At 43.5% G+C, this 21,860-nt stretch overlaps 1 protein-coding gene across 5 annotated transcripts in view; it reads right to left on the bottom strand.

Moving 5' to 3' along the window:
* The window catches only part of RFX2 (regulatory factor X2), a 98,830-nt gene that overhangs the window by 18,573 nt on the left and 58,397 nt on the right, over positions 1-21,860 (bottom strand). For all 5 annotated transcript variants that reach the window (XM_073323871.1, XM_073323868.1, XM_073323872.1 and 2 more), the window contains 4 exons: positions 17,735-17,809; positions 9,990-10,171; positions 4,344-4,463; positions 1,739-1,854 (listed from right to left, as the gene is read on the bottom strand). In XM_073323871.1, coding sequence (XP_073179972.1) covers positions 1,739-1,854; positions 4,344-4,463; positions 9,990-10,171; positions 17,735-17,809 — 493 coding nt within the window. The remainder of the gene's footprint in view (positions 1-1,738; positions 1,855-4,343; positions 4,464-9,989; positions 10,172-17,734; positions 17,810-21,860) is intronic.

Raw genomic sequence — 21,860 nt, 5'->3', positions numbered from 1 at the left:
GGAAAATGGCAAACTTTAACAGGCATTCATAGTTTTATAAGACTAGGAATTAGGATGTAATTTTGCAGCAGCCGGTTGCTACATTTCATATTTCAGATAACTAAATGAAATTAGTGAATTGAGACTGATTGTCCAATACTTCAACATGTCACTTCCAAAAAAGAACACCACTGTCCAATTATTCATTGCAGAAAAGAAAATGTTTTTATTGCAACTAGGAGGAAAGAAACATGAATGCTTTGTACCACTATAATGTGTGTTCCCATTAGATTTTCTCTGAAGTCTGAATTACATCCTTTCGGTATTTTGAGAGTACAATGGAAAATTTAATTGGATGGCAGACATAACAGGTACAACTGCATTTTAGAGACTGCTCAGAGATGGCCGTGTTCTTGTGTGTCATTACTCAGAAATACGGGGAAAAAACCTCAACACCCACACCTGCAGTTTGGACTGGGAAGTAATTGGGTAAACTGTTGGTCTCACTTTTTAGTACCCGCTTTCATTTCTCTTAGGTTCCTTTGAAGGAGGAGCTGGTATCCAGCAAGTTTTTAACACAGTCTTCCTTAAATAGAAAAAATGCGGGCAACTGTGGCAACTATTAGGCAGTGTATGTTGCATCCAGTTCTCCTCCCACACATGTGGAAATCTATATAGGAGGCCAGCCTTATTAGGCAATCTCCCCTCTTAAAAGATTGCCCAAAGTATATAGAATATAGTTCGGATTCATTATTAGAAGGCCACCCACATTAAGCAGTAAGTATTTGTTGATCTCTTGAATGCTTACTTAAGATTTCAATGTAATAGATGAATGCACTGCTGGACATGAACCTCACCCAGAGTAGTTGGACTTGAATGGTATGTCTTTGTCGTAGGAAAGATTAGCTTCCCCAAGACTTGAATGCAAACCTTGGAAGGGACAGTGCAAGGTGCATGCTTCTATCATGTGTGTATGCATTGCAATCACAACAAATCTACCATCTTGGAGGCTCTCTCATTTGAGTCATCCCCACAGAAAGAGCTAGGATTAAGACTTTTGTTACCCTTGTTCTGCAGGGCTGCTAGTTTTTCCATTATCAAGAGGAATGGAAGCAGATCCAAAAGAGAACGTGGGCCTTATTGATTAGAATGCCATAACATCAACATAAGGACAGGAGAATAATTTTCATTTTATTGGAAGTTTATCTTAACCTTTACCCCCAACTCAGCTTAAACTGAAGCCTTTTTGAGGCTCAGCGAAGTTCAATGAATGGGAAACCTAGATGAAAGCAAATATAATTTAAAAAATGACTAGTTAAGGGCTCCATTCTTCTGGTTGTAGTGTGTCCCACCTTGAGAAGCCCCACAGAAGTCAGCAGAGGTAGAATCTTAAGATTGCAGGGAGAATTTTAAAGAAAAGATGGCTATTTCTAAGTAATATATATAATGAAATGCTATTTTTAAGAACCGAAGCATGCGACACATGACATCTTTGCAGCGTGACTGAGGAAAGCTGTGCGGATTGTGGGTATAATAGGGTGAGTGAGGGAAGTTGCAAATGTAAAAATAAAAGATATGGTATAATAAGCACTTATTAGGATATCTTTGGCAAATGTCAAAAATAAACACACACCTAGAATGGCAATAGATTGGGTCTGCTAAGCAAGGTTGCAAAGCCTTTTCAAGTTAGAAATCAGCAGCATTTCCTAGAAATGAGAAAACTGAAAGGAAGTGTGGAATTTGAGTTGAATTTCCTCACCTATAAACTGCTGATGGTGTTGACTTTGAGCTGCAACAGACTGTTCTGGAGTAGTGTGCAGGCTACTGCTGGATCCACTCTCCCTTATGCCTTCCATTTTCTGTGCAGGTCTATACCTAGGGATATAAAAAACCCTCAAAGTACAGCTTGGTAGTATGCACATTTAAAATGTGCAAACACACACAGAGTGAAAGAGGTCTCTGGCAAAGTCCTATACCAGTATAACACTTCTGCATTAAACAAACAAACAAACAAGTCGCTTAATAGGTCAGCGTACATTTATAAATAGTTTATAAAGGGTTAATAAATTATAAATAATTGTTTTAATAAATGGTTAATCGATTGTTAGATCAACAGATGGTTTATAACCATGGGGTTTGCAAACCTGCTGATGTGCTTGTAACTATAACTCATATTATTCATATCTGTGATATGCTTATAACATGGATTCATCATTTATTAAGCCTTTATAACCGTATTCTTAATATAAAATGTGGCCAAATTATCCATCTCAAACAATCCCAGAGAGGTAAATATATTGTGTAAGTAGCATCAAATGCAGCTTGTTTCTACACAGAGTTAATAACAGGAAGGCAGCAGTGTCATTTATATTGCTCTGCATTTAAAATAAAATGACACACACTTGAATGGCACCAAGCACAGTGGGTTCCTGGCCCACAACTGGGGCGCCTAGGTGCTACCCCAACACAAATAATAACTAATAGTAGTGGACATTTCCTGACTAACCTCAGAGAAGCATTGTATCTGCTTTTTTTAATTGCTAGATGTTGAAGACAATTTAGAGCAGGTGGATGGCTCCAGTTTGACTCCCTGGGGCCTGAAGTCTTCTTATCCATGGAATACAAGCAGAAGAGTAGATGCTCCCCCCTCAGCCTTGACCCAGAGAAACAGCCACTAGGAATCTGGGTAATTCAGTTCCTATGCTCTATTTGGTTCTTGGCTTGTCTGCCGATGCTGCTAGGAGGGAGCGGGGCAATCAAAGCAAGTTGTGGTTGGGGGTTTTGTGATGATGACAGCGCCCACTGGGAATGGCCTAAGACCAATCAATTTCACATTGGGGTGGGGAAGCCAACCTGGTTTGGATGTCCCAGTTTGCGTCATGTGCATTCATGGTTTGCCTACATTTAATGGGGGAGGGAAATGCTAAAATGAATAAAACCATTTGGCTCCAGTGAAGGGACTGAGGCTCTGATATGTATATTGTTAATTGCACTAGTTGCTTTTACTGTGCCCCTCAGGGTAAACAATCAGGAATGTGTCTTAAGTGCCTGGGATGCCATTTACAAGACAGAATATGAAGCACATTAACTTCTCCTTCATATTACAAATGGGCTGTGTAAACCGATAGCTGGCCCTCCCCCCGCTGCTCCTAACATATCAGACATGCAATAAATGTTAGGACGATCCATTAAAGTGAGGCAGTACCAGTAAAAGTCTAATGTCTGCCTGCATTAGAGCTTTACCACTTATTTATAATTGTGTTTTAAACAGTGTTTAAGCATGGTTTCACAAGCCTGTTTCTAACAGAGAGCTAAACACTGGTAGATTAAAAAAGTGTTCTAGATAAATAATACTGTTTTACACACAGGTTTTTTTAAACCAAGTAAAAACATTGTTCTCTAATAGCAACAAGATTTCACTGAAGATGAGGCCTGATACCAAGCAATCTCAAAAATACTATGGAAGCTTCAGGCAAAAATAGGATGGAAACAACAATAAATATTTCATGTCTCTGTACCACCTTCTCCAAATGCTTTATATACATATATTTATGAAACCTCACATCATCCATGTGAGATAAGTATTATCCTCCCCATTTTATAGACAGGGAAACTGGGGCTGAGAGAAAGGTTACATGATTTGCTCAAGGTCAGACAGCGAATAAGCTATTTTTTTTTTTTTTTTTGCTGTTTGGGAACTAAAAAAAGTTGAGATTTTTCCATGCCTCCACTCCAACCAGAAGCAAGAGTGCTGAAGCTCCCAAGAGGCAACTCAAGAGTTGCTTTGCATCATAACCTTCATTTAATTTTACCCAAAATTACCAGATGAGAGTCTGATTGGGCCCCATCTGAAGCTCTTCCACTAGCTGGTCTATGAAAGGAAAATAAGACCCCTTCCACTGGTTAAACACAAATAACTGTACAGCAGAGGTCAGAAAAAAGTTGCGTCACTGGGATGCAGTGAAAAGGATATTCTGTAGTGTTCACCATAGCAACAGGCAGCCCAAGTCCAAGCCTTTGCTGCACAAAAAAGGCAAAGAGGAATAGTTTGTGGAATCAAAATTTTTCCTCAATCCTTCTTTATCCTTGTTCAGTATCAGTAACTTCAAGCTCTGTTAAGTGCAGTGCCTTCCTTTGTCCTATAGCATGTACTTTACCTTATCACTAAGTTACACAAGGTTTTTAATGTATGCCATGCACTACCCTGCAGCGTACAGTCCCTTTGCAAATAACCAACGCTAAACGTCTCAAGCTCCTGCTGCTGCTGTTTGAGGTGGGACCCAGTGTTTTGCTCTTTTGGGGAAACCACTCCTCGCAGCTTCCATTGCCACAACTAGCAGGTCTGAGAAGCAGGGGCCACATACCTTTGTTTCTGGTGTATGGGCTGTTGCCTCATCGCCATATACTGTGTGTCTTCCTGTAAGTGATTCAGTGGAGATTCTGGCTTTAGACGGATCCCATAATAATGATACTTGGAGTTTCCCCTGCAAGCATAACATTAAAATCTATAGATGTCAGATATTTCATGAAGATGACACACGAGCATTGCAATTTACTTTTAGGCTTCAGTGAAACATTTGACAGTGCTAATGGTTTGTGGATCATAAATGTGCGATATAACTTCTGTCTAATCCCAGATGCCAATTTAGCATAGATTTACTTTGCTGAATAAGCATATTAAGAACCTAATTTCACATTCAGAAGTATACGTGTTATTTTCAAATCTTGCTGTAACTAAGATCCTGGAGTAGAGGGTTTATACCCCAAACTTTGAAAGCAATCAGAATCCAGGATTCCTTTTACAGGATTTGTTTGAACATGGCACTTATCTCTGGGAAAATATGGTACCATGTGTCTCAGAACACAGTTCAGTGACATCTACATTTAAAATCTTGCAGCCTAGACCCATTTCAGCCTTACTTTCAATCTACTCATAAAACCTTCTTCACAGGCAGATAACGGATTATCCAAGTCAAAATACTTTGAGCCAAATCTACATTTATTAATGGAAACATTACCATTGACTTCAGCGGTAGCCAGACATGACCCTTTGTTGTGACGGAGTGAAGGTTTCTTTATGTCTAAGAATTTATAACAGGCTCATCACTGTGGTATCCAGAAATATACTGTGCTTTAAAACACCAATGAGGGAAATCCCAGCCCCGCTGAAGTCAATGGCAAAACTCCAGTTGGCTTCAATGGAGCCAGGATATCACTCCAGGAGTTGAATGCTGTAGTGAGAAATGGCTGGTGGTCCTCCATGGCTTTCAGCCTGCACTCTGGAGCCACAGAGATGCTGAAATGTATCTCTTCACTCAAAAGGGAGCTGTTCTGATCTTCTCAGCTCCTGTCTCAACCCGGAACTGAAAGTGTCACATTTGATATCAATGTAACCACTTTTTTAAAATTGCAATTGATGTTTCAGGTCACAGACTCTTTCATTTTAATTGCAACCTGTCCTTTAAGTGGTCAATGGCAACTGGAGAATAAGAGGTAAGTGTCAGAATGCAAACTGTTATTTATATAGAATGCCACAGAGACCTTGGAGTCATTCTACCCTTCAATCTGAATTGGCTTTATACAGCAACAGAACTTCACTGTAGGGCAGGGCTCGGCAACCTACGGCACGCTGCTGCCTGCCGGGTCCCAGCCGCCGGCCCCACTCAGCGCCCGCTGCCGAACCCAGGCCAGGACCCCAGCAGGCAGCAGTGAGCCATTAAAAATCCTGCCCTCCCTGGCCCGCTCTTCTCCGCCTCCCCTGCCCCCCCACGGGGGTAGAGTGAAGAAGCTTGGTCCGCGGCTGCTGCTGCAGGGCAGGCAAGCTCCCCCCACCCCCGCCTCTTCCCCCAGCGTGCTGGGGTCCTGCCCCTCCTCCCCTGCCGCTGATCAGCTGATGGCCCTTGCTAGGGAGGAGGAGAAGTGGAGCCGCAGCACTCTCGCTGCCCCAGGGAGGAGGCGGAGAAGAGATGGGGACAGGGTCTTGGGGAAGGGGGGTGGAATCAGGGCATATCCCCTCCAGCCCCCTGTCGTGAGCCGTTCAGGGCAGGGGGCTGGGAGCACCCCCATGATCCCAGCCCACACCCCCAGCCCTCTGCCCTGACCCCTGCACTCCCCTCATACACACCCCAGCCCTCTGCCCTGATCTTTGCACCCCCCACACACCCCAGCCTCCTGCCCTGACCCCTCATCCCCCCACGACCCCAGCCCTGACTCCAGAACCCCCCACACATACCTGGCCCCCCATGCCCTGATTCTTGCACCCCCCACATTCTCACCCCCATTGTGAGCACCAAACGGGAGCTCCTGCACCCCCCCCCATTCCTACCTGCACCCCTTGCACCAAATGGGAGCTGCCCAGGTAAGCACTCCACACCCAAACCTCCTGCCCCAACCCTGATCCCCCTCCCTCATTCTAGCTCCTGGCCAGACACTACACCCCAACCCCCAGCCTGCTCCTTCACCCCCAGCCCTGTGCTCTGTGCACTCCCACCCTCAGCTCAGTGCAGAGAGAGAGGAAGAGAATGGGCTAGAACCAGGGAGAAGGTAGGTACCCACTCTATGTGGGCAGGGCTGAGATCCGAGACCGGCAGCGGGCGGACGGAATCCCAGACCGGCAGCAGGCTGAGCTGCTCAGCCCACTGCCAGTCTGGGGTCCTGGCCATTGGCCCCACTCAGCCCCCTGCCAATCTAGGGTTCTGGCTGCCGGCCCCTTGCTAGCTAGGGTCCCGGCTGCAGGCCCCGCTCAGCCTGCTGCCGGCCTAGGTGAACAGAACCCCAGACTGGCAGCGGGCTGAGCAGGCCAGCGGCAAAAGATCAGTATTTTAATTTAATTTTAAATGAAGCTTCTTAAACATTTTGAAAACCTTGTTTACTTTACATATGACAATAGTTTAGTTATATAATGTATAGATTTATAGAGAGAGACCTTCTAAAAAACATTAAAATGTACTAGTGGCACGTGAAACCTTAAATTAAAGTGAATAAATGAAGACTTGGCACACCACTTCTGATAGGTTGCCGACCCCTGCTGTAGGGGTTAGATTTCTGCACATAAAATTGGATAAAACCATCCTAATTGACCCCTCACCAGGGGGTGAGAAAAATCTGGTTCCCCCAACTCTTACCCCATGCCCCCAAATTATCATCAGTCACCATGGCAGAAGGTGAATTTTATACCTGACCTAGTTCATTTTCATGGTAGTTTTGTAAGGCTGAATTAAGCCTACACAAGATTTCGAAACAGCAGGAATGGCTGGGAGTTCTTCTCTGGCTGATCAGCGCAGCTTTGTACGGTCTCCTAAGCTGTCAGCATTCCACATGGATGACTCAATTAAAGTATCCCCACTAAGCTAGGCGTTCTTTTTTGATCTACCCAGTGCTTGGCTATAGAAATGAGGATGGTAATTACACAGCCTGGATGTCTGAAGATAGTAGTTCTGCTCAATCAGACTGCAGCAAGAGTTGTTAATTTGTAACGAATGATGGCCAAGCAGGTCCTCACTGGGACAGGATAAACGGCTGGGAAAGCACTCGTTACAGCCTCAGAGACACCCGCGTTGGTGCTCTTTAGAATGGTTATGATTTTCACTGTATTGAAGAGTCTGAACACACCTTGAATTTAACGATGCTTTCACAGCTCAACCACAGAGAATTTAGAGAAGGGAACTGCTGTCTGACAACTGTTTTTCTACATGGAACCCCTTTCCTTCTTGGGGTAGGAATTAGTCTCTTCAGGTTTATAAAGGGAAGATTTTGGAATGCTTAGCCCTGTCTGTTGCTGTAATGAAGGATTTTGCAAGCTTTGTATTATCTGATTAGCTATTGTAATATATTTTACATAGCTATTGTCTTAACCCATTTAAAAGGGATTTCAGTGGACCTAAACTTGTGACTCGAAGTTAAATAACTACTATGTTTATTTAGTAAGAGTTTTGGTATTTCTGCGTTTGTTTGGCTGCACTCTTCAGAATCCACACATCTTTCATTTCAAATGTTTTTACTAAGGGCCAAGTTTTCCAAGGACTCAGAACCCACAATCAGGGCCAAATTTCAGAACAGCTCAGCTCTTATTTAGCCACCTATGGAAGGGCCCGATTTTCACAACAACTCAGCATCTAGCATGCACCCAATGTGCTGAGCTCTTATCAAAATCTGGCTCCTTCTTTCATCTCCCATTTAGGCACCAAACTCTTTAAAATCTGGCTCACATTGTGGGTGCTGAGCATTTTTAGAAAGCACAGCCCCAAGAGCACAAATTCTCTTCAGGTAGGGCTGGTTGAAGTTTTTCCAACTGAACATATTTCCCTCAGAAAATGCTGTTTCAACGAAATGGAAACATTTTGCAGGAAAGCATTGTTTCACAGAAATTTGACAGTACCTTGACTGAGTGTCAAATTTTTATTAAAATATTTGTCACCCCAATATTTATACCTTTATACGCATGTGTGTGCACAAACACACACTTTGACCATTTGTTACCTTATCAAAAAATGTCAGTGTATTTTACTTTCTCTTATAAAGCAATACACTCCTTCAAAAATATATGTGCAGCAGCATGTCTGGGGTTTTAACCATCTTCCAAACACAAATATTCAAGTTAACCTTTTCTGTTTTAGTTAGGGTCCTCCCACTTTTTAAGAAGAACACTCTGCACATGGGACTCGGCCCAGCACCCTGGAAGTTTTATAGATAAGAAGCCTACTTCTGCATTAGAAAACTCTGAAAAGCATGTCTGTATCTAAAGGGTTGGGGTCAGATTCTGATCTCAGTTACACTGGAGTAAAAACCTGGAGTAACCGCTACTGAAGTCAACAGAATTCTTTTGGTGTAATCTTTCAGTGAGATTAGAATCTAACTGTTTAATTGCAGTATGATTCTCTAAGTCTCCAGCTCCTGGTAGCAATTTTGATGAAAAGGGACCTCATTTGTGACACTGATTGGGATGAGTGGAACAGAGTGTGAGATTGGAAACCAGTTTCCCCATCTGCTGTAATACTGAATCATAATGCCAAAGTTGAACTTGACTGTTTAGCTTTTAAAACAATGGGGTTTATTATTGTTAAGCCAAAATTCAAAACAGAATAAAGACTGCTTAAGAAACTGGCTTGCAAGCTCTGTTCACCTCCCACCATGGTCAGACATCCCAAATGAGATCTCTTCAGCAAAATGGCTGCCTCTCCACCCTGCAGCCGATTCAGGAACACCACTGTAATTAAACGTTATCCTCAAATACATGACACGGCTGATTCCTGCAGAGAGAGGACTCTTACCTTATGACCTGTTAAGATTACGTATAGCAATTTTCCATTTGAGATATTGTTTGGTGGTTACTATATAGACCTAGGAATAAACGGCTGTTACAGGTGAATAATGTTGGGTGGGTCTGCAGCACCAGGGACAGGAGGGGAGGAGCATTTTGTGGTATAGATTGCGGCAGAACAGGGCAGTAGTTCTCCCTCCTGCAAAATGTAAAGTCAAGAGCCACTGTTCTTAAGGACAATCTGCAACCACTGAAAACAGTTACTACTACAACCTGAGGCTCTCAGAGGCTTTACAAACTTCAGTTAAGCCTCAAACACTCCTCTGAAGGAAGTATTAAACCAATTTTACAGATGGATAAAATGATATATAGGCAGGTGAAGGAGCTTGCCTAAATCCCCAATAGCAAGTCTATGGCAGAGCTGGGAATTATCCATGACTCCTAATATTAAGATCACTACACAACAAAGCCGCTCAAGTAATCCACACCACATTATTAAAAAGGTGATAACAATAAAAAAGATGGCAAGTCGTTGCCCGTTCATCCATTACTCATTGCAACATCATTGAATGCAGTGAGTGTCCGGTGCAATGGTATTTAGCATTTAATTTAATGAAGTGGCATTTGAGCTCATTGGCCTTTCCATGACCTTACAGAAACAGTGGTAAAGTGAAACTGGTAGGGGCCAAAGGAAGGTGGGAATGTGCTTCTGCTACCACTGAGCCCTAATCTCAAACCCCTTTATACCAACCTTGTTCCCAAGCGCCGAGTTTTCAGCCCCATGAACACAGAACGAATCAGTTTTCCAAAGGAAGCAGCATTCACCGGATCCAGTTTGTGCTCTTGGCAGTGCCGCAAGTAATGGTTATACAACGAGCTCCTAGGAAGACTCACACCTTCAGCAGTCTCATAGTTGTCCAACAGCCACTGGAGCTTTATGTACAAAAATGTAATTTTTTAAAAGCCCACACACGTGAAAGACTAAAGACGTTTAAAATGGCCTGCTTAAAAAGATGACAACATTTAAAAGGGAGGAGAACCTTCCTGATGTGATCAGAGTTCAAGAGGACTTAAGTGGTTGGTAGTTAGTACATAACTGCAGCTAACTCTTGTGTGTTTCAATCTGATATTTATGTCCTCCATGATGTAGGAACAGTGTGACACATATGTATGTGTCACATACAGCACCCAAGTATACATTGCCACTTATGCTGGTGTCTTCCCTTTACTCAATTCCATGATTTGTATTCTCCTTGCATTCATGTAAAGCCAATCAATCAATCAATAAATAAAATAAAATAAAATAAAAAAGTCTCATGAGTTCACTGTTAAGGAGAACAAAGGCTACGATACCTGATGCTATTTACTAGGAAAGAAAGATCTCAGCGGAATCTGAATACATTGCTTCTCTGTCTATTAGCAGTTTCCAACTGCTAGTGCAGCAGGCAAAGCTTGTTTGAATTAATGTGTCTTAATTTCAAGCTTAAAATGTTTACAACTGTCCCCTTAACAACAAAATTAAATGGCTGCCAAACCCTACCTTAAAATCTGACAAGTTACCAGCTATTTTTCAAAATATATTGTCTGAACTTTACTTCTCTTGACATTTATCTTGATCAGAGTTTGCAATTAGATATAAATTATTTATGTTCAGCCAGTTTGAAAGGGTAGGTCAGTCACACAACTGCAGTTCATGAATTAGAATGTAAAGCCTCTAACTGGCTAAATGCCAGATTCAGAAAAATAAAAAGAGTACAATTTTAAAGCAAATATTGACTAATAAAATAAAAAAGCAAAAGAAAAGATAGATGTACAACCAGGAGTAAATACTGATAAGGTACTTCCTTTAATAAAAATTAGGAGAATCCTGATGATATGTTGGGCCAACGTTTTCAAAACTGGGCCTGATTCTGATCTCCCTTTGTACTGGTGTAAATCAGGAGTAACTCAATTGAAGCAAATGGAGTTACACTGATGTAAAGCTAACAGGAGAGCAGAATCAAGTGTTGTGTGCCAAAATCATATCTGCAAAATATGACCCTGGTATAACAAAGCATTCAAGTATGTGCTTAACCTTAAGCAGATGCTTTGTCCCTGAAGTCAATGGTATTAAAGCTCATGCCAAGTGCTTTGTACACTTGTGCATGCAGGTCTCTGTTCAGCAAACACACACCTGCTCACACACAAAAAGGCCTGTATCTTCCTGATAGCAGGTTTATAGCAGCAAATCTCTAGCAGCCTAATGCACTACTCGATACTCAAGTTTTACAGCAGTAACTCCACTGAAATCAGAACTCAAGTATGCAGTGGTGAATCAGGCCCATTTATTTCAACTGAGGTATTTTCAACATATGTTTCTGTCAGAGTAGAATCAGAACTGAAGTATGCACCATACTCCTTTTATGCACAAAATGAGCTAATTACATCTATGCAAGTGTTTTGTAGTTGCAAGTTGAGTGCCTAAAATTTGAAACTTCAGCTTATTATGAGCTACTGCATACAAGATAAATTTAAATGCTACATTTTAGGTTTTATTTCTTTATATTAACAGAAAACCTTAGGGCCTGACCGAAATGCCATTGAAATTCATCAAACTGTTTCCATTGATTTCAATGAGCTTTGGATCAGATCACTAGATACCAGGGCCAGAAGAGACTACTTGGGTCATTTGCTCTGAACCCTGTATTTCGGAGAGCTGCTTGGAGCATTATTCCCATTAACATCTTATCTGCTCTTTTATACACATCTCACAGATAAAGAATTTTCAAAATCTAAACCTTCAGTCTCAAGCTCTGTTTTAAAAGGGTATTAAGAGTATGGTGACCCACATCACTTCATACCCTTATTTGCAGAGGGAGTCATATCTCCATGGATCCCTGAAACGAGAATGGCACACTAAATTCTTACAATGACCCATGCTGTAGCCATTAAGTTACTGATTAAGCCAGCTATAACATGAGATGAACCCAAACGCTCCTAGCATGCAGGTAAGTAGTGCTGTTTTCAATGAGTCTGTATCCATGTTCATTTTAGCCCACCCCATGTATTTAGAAGATTCGTTGGCCGTAAGTTAACCTTTTTCTTCATTGGTTCCATTTGTCCTGTGGACCCAACTCGGTGCTGATCAGTCACAACTAGGTTTGACCTTCTAAACATGTTCCAGTTCCAAGGAACTCACTCAGGAAGTTAGTTGCTAACAACATCTAAGGACTTGCCGCGGGAAGCAGATGTTACAAAGATTTTTGTGCATTTCGCTTTTTTAGCCCCTGAAAAGTCCTAGCATTAATTACATGTGTCCAAAGTAACCAAAAATAGGGGGCGTCATCCTGCAATTACACCATTGTTTGCTGAGACGTCGTCTCAAGGACTTGATCTCCTGACTTCTTTGTCACAGAAGTGAAGATTCATTCTTCTTTAGCTCACTGCGTTCCTCCTAGTCTGTCCATGGAGAATTATTCCCTGAAGTAGTTTTACTAGTGCTTTGTCCAGTCTAATTTTAAAAGAAATTTGGGGTAAAATGCTGGCCCCATTGAAGTCAATGGCAACATTTCAGTTTCTACCATTTCCCAAAGGAGATTAGTTTACGTCCAGGAAACATTTCCTGATAGTCACTGCGTATTTTCCATTGCTCAGCTTTATCCAATCATTAGTTATACTTGGTAATAGAACCCTATGTGATTCCCTCCTTAAAGATTTCAGCAGGAGGAGATTTTCAAATATGGTTGGCTGACGCTAAACAAGCAAATCCACATTTGGGTGCCTAAAGAAATGGCCTGGTTTTCAGAGATGCAGAGAATGAACAGCCCCTGTAAGTAGTGGGTGTTCAGAACCTGTAGCTGCTCAGAATCTCTGCAAATCAGACCACTTGGTGCCTAAATATGGATTTAGGTGCTTAACTTCAGACACACACACTTGAATATTGTAGCCTCATTTAAGTCTCTTCCCAGCATCTGAAAATTCATATAACTGACATCCACAGAGCCTTCCCTCTGACCTAATTGTCTTATGCTACGCATGTGATTAGTGCTGTCTCAGCAATAGTTATAGCTTATATAGTTATATGAAACATCATTTCATAAATAATTTCATGTGTCACTGTAGCTATAACTTTAGCCTCAGTTTCTAACTTTCTGATCCAACAAGTACACATTACCATATGCAACAAGAACTTTTTGGAGGGCTAGGATCTGATCCCACAAAGACTTGCTACCAAAAGTAGCTCATACTCATGTGAACAGTGTCCTTGATTTCAATAGTATAAACTGTATGAAGAAGGGTTTTTACAGGAATGGGCCTAAGGGAGTAGATAAAGCGATTGCCCGATAAATAAAACTTACTGGTTTTTGAAATCTTGACATGATACAATTGCTGCTGGTAATATAGGAATCTTTATCCTAGGAATTTACAGATTTGTGTAACATGAAGTATGAAGAAGTAAAACAAACCTCAACAGAATACTTAATGAAAACCTCTGCAAGGTTCTCTACGACCTTAATGAAACTTTTTTGCACAAGAAACAAAGAAAGGAACTAAGCCCTAGCTAATACTATAATTGTCACTCGCTAACAACTTCCCTGGGAGCTAGTTTCCTTGTTACAGAGACACTCAGGGCCACACCGAGATTTTGGAAGCCCAGGGCAAAAATCTGATACTGAGCCCCCCCGCAGCCCTTCAAAAAAAATTACCACTAAGGGGAGGCCTCCAGGGAGGACAGGGTGGAGAGTGAGCTCCCTCCACAGTGACAGCTCCTGTTCTATAAGTCTGGGCCCAACTCCCCGCTCCAGGCATTGCAGCATAGTGCACGGGGTTGCTGCACCACTCAGGTTTGGCCCAGATGTCCACCCCCCATCATGATGGGGGGGTAGACAGGCCAAATGTGAGTGGTGCTGTGACTCTGCACCAAGTTGCAATACCATTTGGTTTGGGGACCCTCTAAAATAGGGGGCCCAAGGCAAACTGCCAAGAGAAAAATGCAATCCTTGCTCATGTTACTAACAGTGCTAGGAATAATCAAAACAAAGCTTTAAAAAATCTATTTTTATTTGCATGATTTATGCCAAGTTAATTTTTTTCCAGTCCATTCAGCTTGGACAGACTGTTGCCTCCTTTTGCCTTTCACTTTCTGATTCTCATGCACAAGCCCAATACTGTTGTATTCGGGTTTCTAACAGCAGGGTTGCAAACACTAAGATGTATACACGTTTTCATGAAAAACACGTATACGTATTAGGTTTTGTAAAAACTTATTTATAACAGAACCTAAATAAAACTACAGATAATTTAAAGAAACCTTCGTTCTTGTTCTTTACTTGTACACTGTAAAGTAATTCCATTTAACATAGAACAGAAACAGCAACGGTTTGTTCATGAGAAGGAAAAAGGAAACTCAAACCAGCCAGTTACTTTATCTACTCTACCAGGGATTTCAAAAGGACATGCTTGCAGCAGGACATGCTTGCAAGGAAGCTAGCAAAGGATTTTTGATTCAGAGATTTATTTTATTTTATTTTTAATGCTGGAAGTCAGAAGCATTTTTGCCTCCACACAGAAAAAAAGAGGAGCCTGCCTGTTGTAATGGACATTTAAATCGTCACCAGACACAGCTGGGTAGCCTGAGTTTCTGACCCTTCGGCCTTCTGTCCTCCTACAGCACTTCATAGAGTCATAGACTTTATGATATCAGCAGTGCTCTTTAGAAATTCCCAGAAATACTAGAAGAGATTCAGTGCTGCCAACTCCCATGATTTTATTGCAGGTCTCATGATTTTTGGTGTTTATCTTAAAGCCCCAGTTCCTGGAATTATGTGATTAAAAAAAATGAAAGCTGAGATTCTCCTGTAAAGTAAGTTTCTAGCCCTGTGGTTGCAGAAATAAGCTTAAAAATGTGACTCCTAAAGGTTCAAACCAAAAAATCAAACAAAAAGAATCAATTTTAAAAAATAAATAAATCTAATGATTGTTTAAAGCAATCACATACTTTTTGAACACTTGGGGAAGGCAATTCTGGAGATTTCTTATAAAATCCGATCAAACAGAACACTGACTACAATAACTCAAAAATAAAGTCGATATACTTGAAAAAAACTGGTAGTTATTTTCTGGTGAAATTCACCCTAGTGCAGAATAGCCAGGCATGGCCCCAGACTCCAGAATGAATGCTGTTCTACTCAGAGACATGACTATTTTAAAAATTGGTCAGAGTGGGATTCCACATTTATTGCAATATTTTTCCACATCAAAATGTTCTCAAGGTGACAAGTGTGTATTTTTCCTACTGCCAGGTCATCTAAACCACCCTGTGCTCTAACAGCCGGGTTATTTCCAGCTTATGCACCATCATCAATAAGGCTGACTCTTTTCAGAGTAGCAGCCATGTTAGTCTGTATCCGCAAAAAGAACAGGAGTACTTGTGGCACCTTAGAGACTAACAAATTTATTTGAGCATAAGCTTTCGTGAGCTACAGCTCACTTCATCAGATGCATGCTGACTCTGTACAGCAGATGTTCCCATAGTCTCATCTGTGCTGCTCTTCGGTGGAGTTGCACATGTGTAACCATGAATATAATCTGATGACACAGGAATTTGAAGGCCTGATCCTGCAAGGTGCTAAGTGATCTCAATTCCCATGGACTCAAATGAGAGTTGAGGGTGCTCCGGGCCGAAAGTTCAGCACCTCAGAACCAGGAGTTCAGCACCTCGAGGGATTGGACAATTAAATTAACAGTTTCGTTGACGTGTGAACCAAAAAGATGTCCAGTTCACTACAGCAGAGCTGTGCTAGTTCTCCATGGCAGGGGCATAGCCAAAGGTGGGCCTGGGTGGGCCACAGCCCACCCACTTAGCATCCAGGCCCACCCCCCAGCCCCAGCTCTGATCCGGCCCCAGCTTGCCCCACTCTGCCCACCTGCCCAGTGCTCCAGCTGCGGAGTGGAGTTGGGGGGCGGGAGCTTGCCCCATTCTGCCCACTCGGTGCTCCTGTGGGCAGCGGGGGAGCGTGGTTGGGGGCTTGCCCCACTCCGCCCGCCTGCCCAGCGCTCCAGCTGGGGAGCAGGGTTAGGCGCTTGCCCTGCTCTGCCCGCCTAGAGCTCCTGCCAGGGAGCGGGGTCGGGTCGTGGGAGCTTGCCCCACTCCGCCCAGCACTCCAGCTGGGGAGCAGGGTCGGGGGCTTGCCCTGCTCTGCCTGCCTGACGTTCCAGCTGGGGAGCTGGGCAAGCCCTGCGCCCCAACCCCGCTCTCCAGCGGGAGCACCAGGTGGAGACGCCCATCTTTCTGGGGCCCCCCAATTGGCTGGGACCCCTGGGCACATCCCTTTGGCCCAGTGGCTAATCCGCCAGTGGGAGGAGGTCGAGCTTCAGCTGACCCCAGGGTGACAGAGGAATCCTGCCACTTGGGGAGCCAGGCCTGGCTTGCCATTGTTGCTGCAGAATGGCATCTCCTCCCAGAACTGGGTGTGCACCTGGGGCCCCAGAGGTCCCCTGGCCAGAGCATCCATCGCCCCCACAACCCCAAAGCCGGCTGGAGGTGGTAGGGGGAGGCGGGCCCCGATCCCTCCTTCCCCCGTCACTGCCCTCCTGCCCACCCAATGTTGGGGCCCACCCAAATGTTCCATCTTGGCTACGCCACTGCTCCAGAGCTGGTGGGGGGTAGTTATTCTTTTGTTCCCCTACAGGGTCAACAGATCTGACTTTAAATGCACAGAGAGACCAGGACTGTGGGAAATGGTGTCATTTTATACCATGACACTTCAGTGTAAAACCACACTTGGGGCCTGATCCAAAATCCACTGAATTCAATGGGAACCTTCCTATTGACTTCAGCACGGTTTGGATTAGAGCCTTTTAGCCCCACATAATTATGTACTTAAAAATTACGCTTTGCGGGATCAAGGCCTGAAGACATAACACAGAAGACCTTGTATAAACCCAGAAGATGGGGGTGAATTTCACCCAAAGCAAAGAAATGGTTGCTATCAGTATGAAATGGAAAGGTCCAGCAAGTGGGTTTAGCATAGCTTTGCAACAGTCAAGGCCTTTCCTGGCTATAGAAAGAAGAAATACAGGCTCAGGCACTCCAAGACACAGACACACAGTATGCTTTTGTTACACAGGTGTAGGGGACATCTGTTACGATTCACTACAGAGTGTTGCTGCAGAGCCTTACAAAACTGTTTTCCAGCAAACTTCCAGTGAAGGGAGACAAAACTCTCAGTGCATTTACCTAAGTGCCTGCAGCTTCCATTTCAAGGCAGATTAAATAAACAAATATGGGGCAGAGACAGATAACAGAATCCAGAGCATCTTGACAAACAAACATAAAAATCATTGCAGGCTTTTGCACACTATTGTTTGTTTCTATGGACAGGGCTGCCATGGGGAGTGCAGGCAACCAAACCCTAGGCTGCTTTGATTTGCCCAGATTAGCTGGTGTACAAAACATCTATAAATAATGCTCCTAACAAAGCAGGGAATAGGTTGTAAAGTCCAATAGTAACTTACATGGCTGTTGAGCAAACTGCTTTTGTGTGATGTAATCCCTTCATTTTTTTGTAGGTTTTCAATCGCCATTTCAAGCTAAAGAAAATGTGCACGAGAAAAAAGAAAAGAAAGGAAATCAGATAGTTAGCAACAGCCAAGATTTGTCTTTATTAATAATCTGAATAATGATTAATGCTTTCTATAAACAGGCTCATGACAAAGATGCAAGGTAGATGAGATACAGTCCTTATGGGCTGAAGGTGCAGCAAAGAAATGTTATTGTAACACATGCAAACTAACTGTGCAGCCAGGACACACATTAAGGATGAAAGAACGGCGCTAGGATCATTTCAGAACTTGTGTTTTAAATTCCCTGTTATTAAAGAGATGTCTATGTCTTTCCCCTTTTCTGCTACAAATATAGTGAATCACTCCTCCAAAAATTCTCATCGGTAGCAATGAGCTATTGCATGTCTAAATAGAGAACCACATAAAGATGGTGCATTTTATCATCAGACCCATCTCTGTGAAGCCCAAATTAATAGCTTTGGTTATTAGCATTTCCTAAATTACTAATAGAAACAACAAACAAATTAATAGTAGTTGAACAAAGTACTGAATGCAGCAGAGCTACTACAGATAATGCACTAACGGGCATAAGGTGTCACTCTAAAATCATACAGCCTTGCAGTATGCCATATAGTATCTTACTGGCTAAACAGAAGTGGGCCTTGTCAGTAGCTGGATGCAAGACCTCCGTGTGCTGAAAGTCTTTCACTACGGGGCACTCTCCCCTTTGAACCAGAGTTGCAGAATGGTGTCAGCCCTTGGGTGAGAGTTTAAACCAAGGTCTCAGCCATCCATGGTCATGATCTCATGGCACTCTACCCAACAGATATTCCACCTTGAGTATTTACATTCTGCGGGCCTTGATGTCCATGCACATTCGATTAAAGAAGTTATCCTTCATTTCCTCATTTAATACACTGCTGTGTAGTGTTGCTGGCTTCAAACCAATGGCGGGGGAGCCCCTTTAGACAGTCAGTAGTAAAGCATTCAGCATGAAATCTGCTATGTAATTATAGCTGACTATTATTAAGCTCAAGAACAGGCAGACCCCCAATAGTGGACGTAGAGGCCAATTCACCTTTCATTGTCAGAGCTGCTCCTTTTGGGGATGGCAGTCTATTCAGCAATAGACTGTTCTGTCTGTATAGCAGCTTTGCAGTTTTCGTTTTGTTACTTAAAGGTGTATTTTGCTTTTCCCACCACAGGCAGCAGAGGAGCCCAAATCTCCTAGATCATTTTTTCTGAGCATTCCTGCAAGGGGACACCCCAAGCAGGTGGCAAAATTCTTCAGGATTTGGAGAAGGAAAACAATATTTTAATCAGTATTTCCCAACTGATGGGTCGCAACACCCAGAGAAGTTACCAAAGGCAAATATGGGGGGTCATGAGGCACTGAAAAATTTGTTACGATCTAAAGAAATAAAATCTTGTTCCCCCCTCTCCCTTGCCCTTCAAGGCCAAGTACTATCTGTCAATCTCTCAAAATACATACAAATGGTACGCTAAGACCTGGACAGAGGGCTCTTGGATATTCTGCAACAACTGGTGACCTTGGTAACAGAGGGATGCAGCTCCCTGAGCTGTATAAGCTGTCAGTGACAGAGGGCACTGGTTGTTTACAAGTGAAGCAAGTAAGACCCAAGCTTAGGTCTTGGCAAGTATACACCCTCCAGTTCCCCGCCTACTTGCGCAGTAGTAGAGAAGGCCTAAGCAACTCATTATTCGTGGCTAGGGCCCTACCAAATTCATGGTCCATTTTGGTCAATTTCGTGGTCATAGGATTTTAAAAACCATAAATTTCATTATCTCAGCTATTTAAATCTGAAATTTTGCAGTGTTGTAATTGTACAAAAGGAGTCGTGTGGGGGTCGCAAGGTTATTGTAGGGGAGGTTGCGGTACTGCTACCCTTCCTTCTGCGCTGCTGCTGGCAGGGCCCTGCCTTCAGAGCTGGGCAGCTGGTGAATGGTGGCTGCTGGTTGGGATCCCAGCTCTGAAGGCAGAGCTGCCGCCAGCAGCAGTGCAGAAGGATGGCATGGTATGGTATTGTCACCCTTAATTCTGCGCTGTTGCCTGCAGGGTGCTTCTTTCAGAACTGGGTGCCTGGGCAACAGCTGCTACTCTCCAGCCTCCAAGCTTTGAAGGCAGCGCAGAAGTAAGGGTGGCAATACCACAATCCCCTAAAATAACCTTGCAACCCCCCTGCAACTCCCTTTTGGGTCAGGACCCCCAGTTTGAGAAACACTGGTCTCCCCTGTGAAATCTGCGTAGCATAGGGTAAAAGCACACAAAAGACCAGATTTCATGGTCCGTGACGCGTTACTCATGGCCTTGAATTTGGTAGGGCCCGATTCATGGCTCATTAGTGGAGATGGGATAAGAAGGCGCACATTGTCGTAATAACTAATAACGCACATCCAGGTAAGAGGTACCATTAACAATTTCTCTTTCCCAAAAGTGAGTTGGCCAAGATGGCTCATATACTGCACCTGCCACCATTTAGCAGAGGTATGGTACGGAGAATGCTGCAGGATCACCCCTGCAGAGCATCGCTGGTTTGAAGCTGCAGGTGTAAGTGTTACCACGTTGCCGACAGCCCACTTGCTCCATTTGTTGCCTTGCATTTGTTATCCGAATGGAGATCACCCTGCTTATGGTCTCCTTTATATATGTTAGCTTACTCCCTATGCTGCAGTTTATAGTGTGACCCACTGCATGCTAGAAGGTGGCCATAAGGTAAAGTAGAACAATACCCATTTTCAAAGCCTAAATCTGCCAGAGCCCTAAATGAGTGGAATGGATCTGGTTACTTCAGTAGCCAAAGAAGTGGTTTCCACAATGTCTGTGCCTAGGTGTTGTCCCCACCTCCTGTACACTACCCTGCAGAATAAATTCCTTTGTTTCCACTCAGGAAATAGTCAGTGACATACAGTACAAAGTATTCAGGCTACAGTGCTCCTTAGCTTAACAAGATACTATCTAGCTCAAAAAAGGGCCAGTTTCAAGGAACTAAGAAACGTAGATGTTTCTAAGAAACATCTCCAGCATCCTGTGATAACTGGGAAGAACCAAAACTCATCAGCACAAGCAGACTGCTGATGTAGCCTTGAGGAAATCAGTCAAAATGTCATAGGGAGACACCGTTTCCTTCCCCTGTTCAAGACAGGGAGACAGCGGAGCATCTGCATTGTGTATGCATCCACATAATGCAGAGGCAAGCAGCAAGTCTCTCTCATAGGCATGCAGTGATAAACACAGCCCTAAAGAAGTGTGAATGCTACGTTTTATATCCCCCCACAAAAAAAGAAGAGGCTGGTAGGAAGTGCCTAGATATATTTACAGCCCACATTAAGGTGTGTCCTTTTAATCAGAATAACAACAGCCCCCCCACCATGATTTGCTACTTTAGTGGAAGGGACACTGAAGTTTGGGCAACTCGAAATATCAATTGCTTTTGGGCTGACACAGGGCTTTTGTAGCCTAAAGCAGCGTTTCTCAAATGCCACTGTGGCTGCATGTGGCCACCAGGGGCTTTTCTTGCAGCCACAGCCTCCTGGGCTGGGGGGACAGCAAAGTAATGGCTCCTCCCCTGGGGCTGCCTGCAGGGATTGGTCCCTATCCCCTTCTGGAGCCACAAACACTGTAGGAACAGGCAATCAGTGAGAGTTCCCCACCTTCCCAGGGGTGGTGCAGCTCAGGCTTCAGGCTTCTGCCCTGGGGTGGCGGGCATGGCGCCACCCCCAGACTCACCCCCCAGGATCACCTCAACCCCCACTGCCTCTTCCAGACCCCCTTTGCCCCTGGCCCCCCTGCCTCCTTACCCACCTCCTCATCCAGGGCTTACTCAGCCCTGGCATGCTGGGGGACAAAGTAAGTCTGCTGTGAAAAGCGCTATGAACAAATATACAAATATCACTTTTCACAGTAGCAGAATTATTAACTAGCAATCTAAAAAAAATCAAAACATGCAAAGCACTTTATTTTTGTTTCTATTCTGTTTAGGTCCAGTGAAAAGCAGAGACAACTGCACATTATTTGTATTATTGAGTCTGCAAAAAAGCCTACATAAATAAATTACAA

Source organism: Lepidochelys kempii, chromosome 25, assembly GCF_965140265.1.
Source record: "Lepidochelys kempii isolate rLepKem1 chromosome 25, rLepKem1.hap2, whole genome shotgun sequence".
Taxonomy (NCBI): Eukaryota; Metazoa; Chordata; order Testudines; family Cheloniidae; genus Lepidochelys; species Lepidochelys kempii.
The sequence above is the reverse complement of the archived record's forward strand: the minus strand, read 5'-3'. Positions and strand labels throughout refer to the sequence as shown.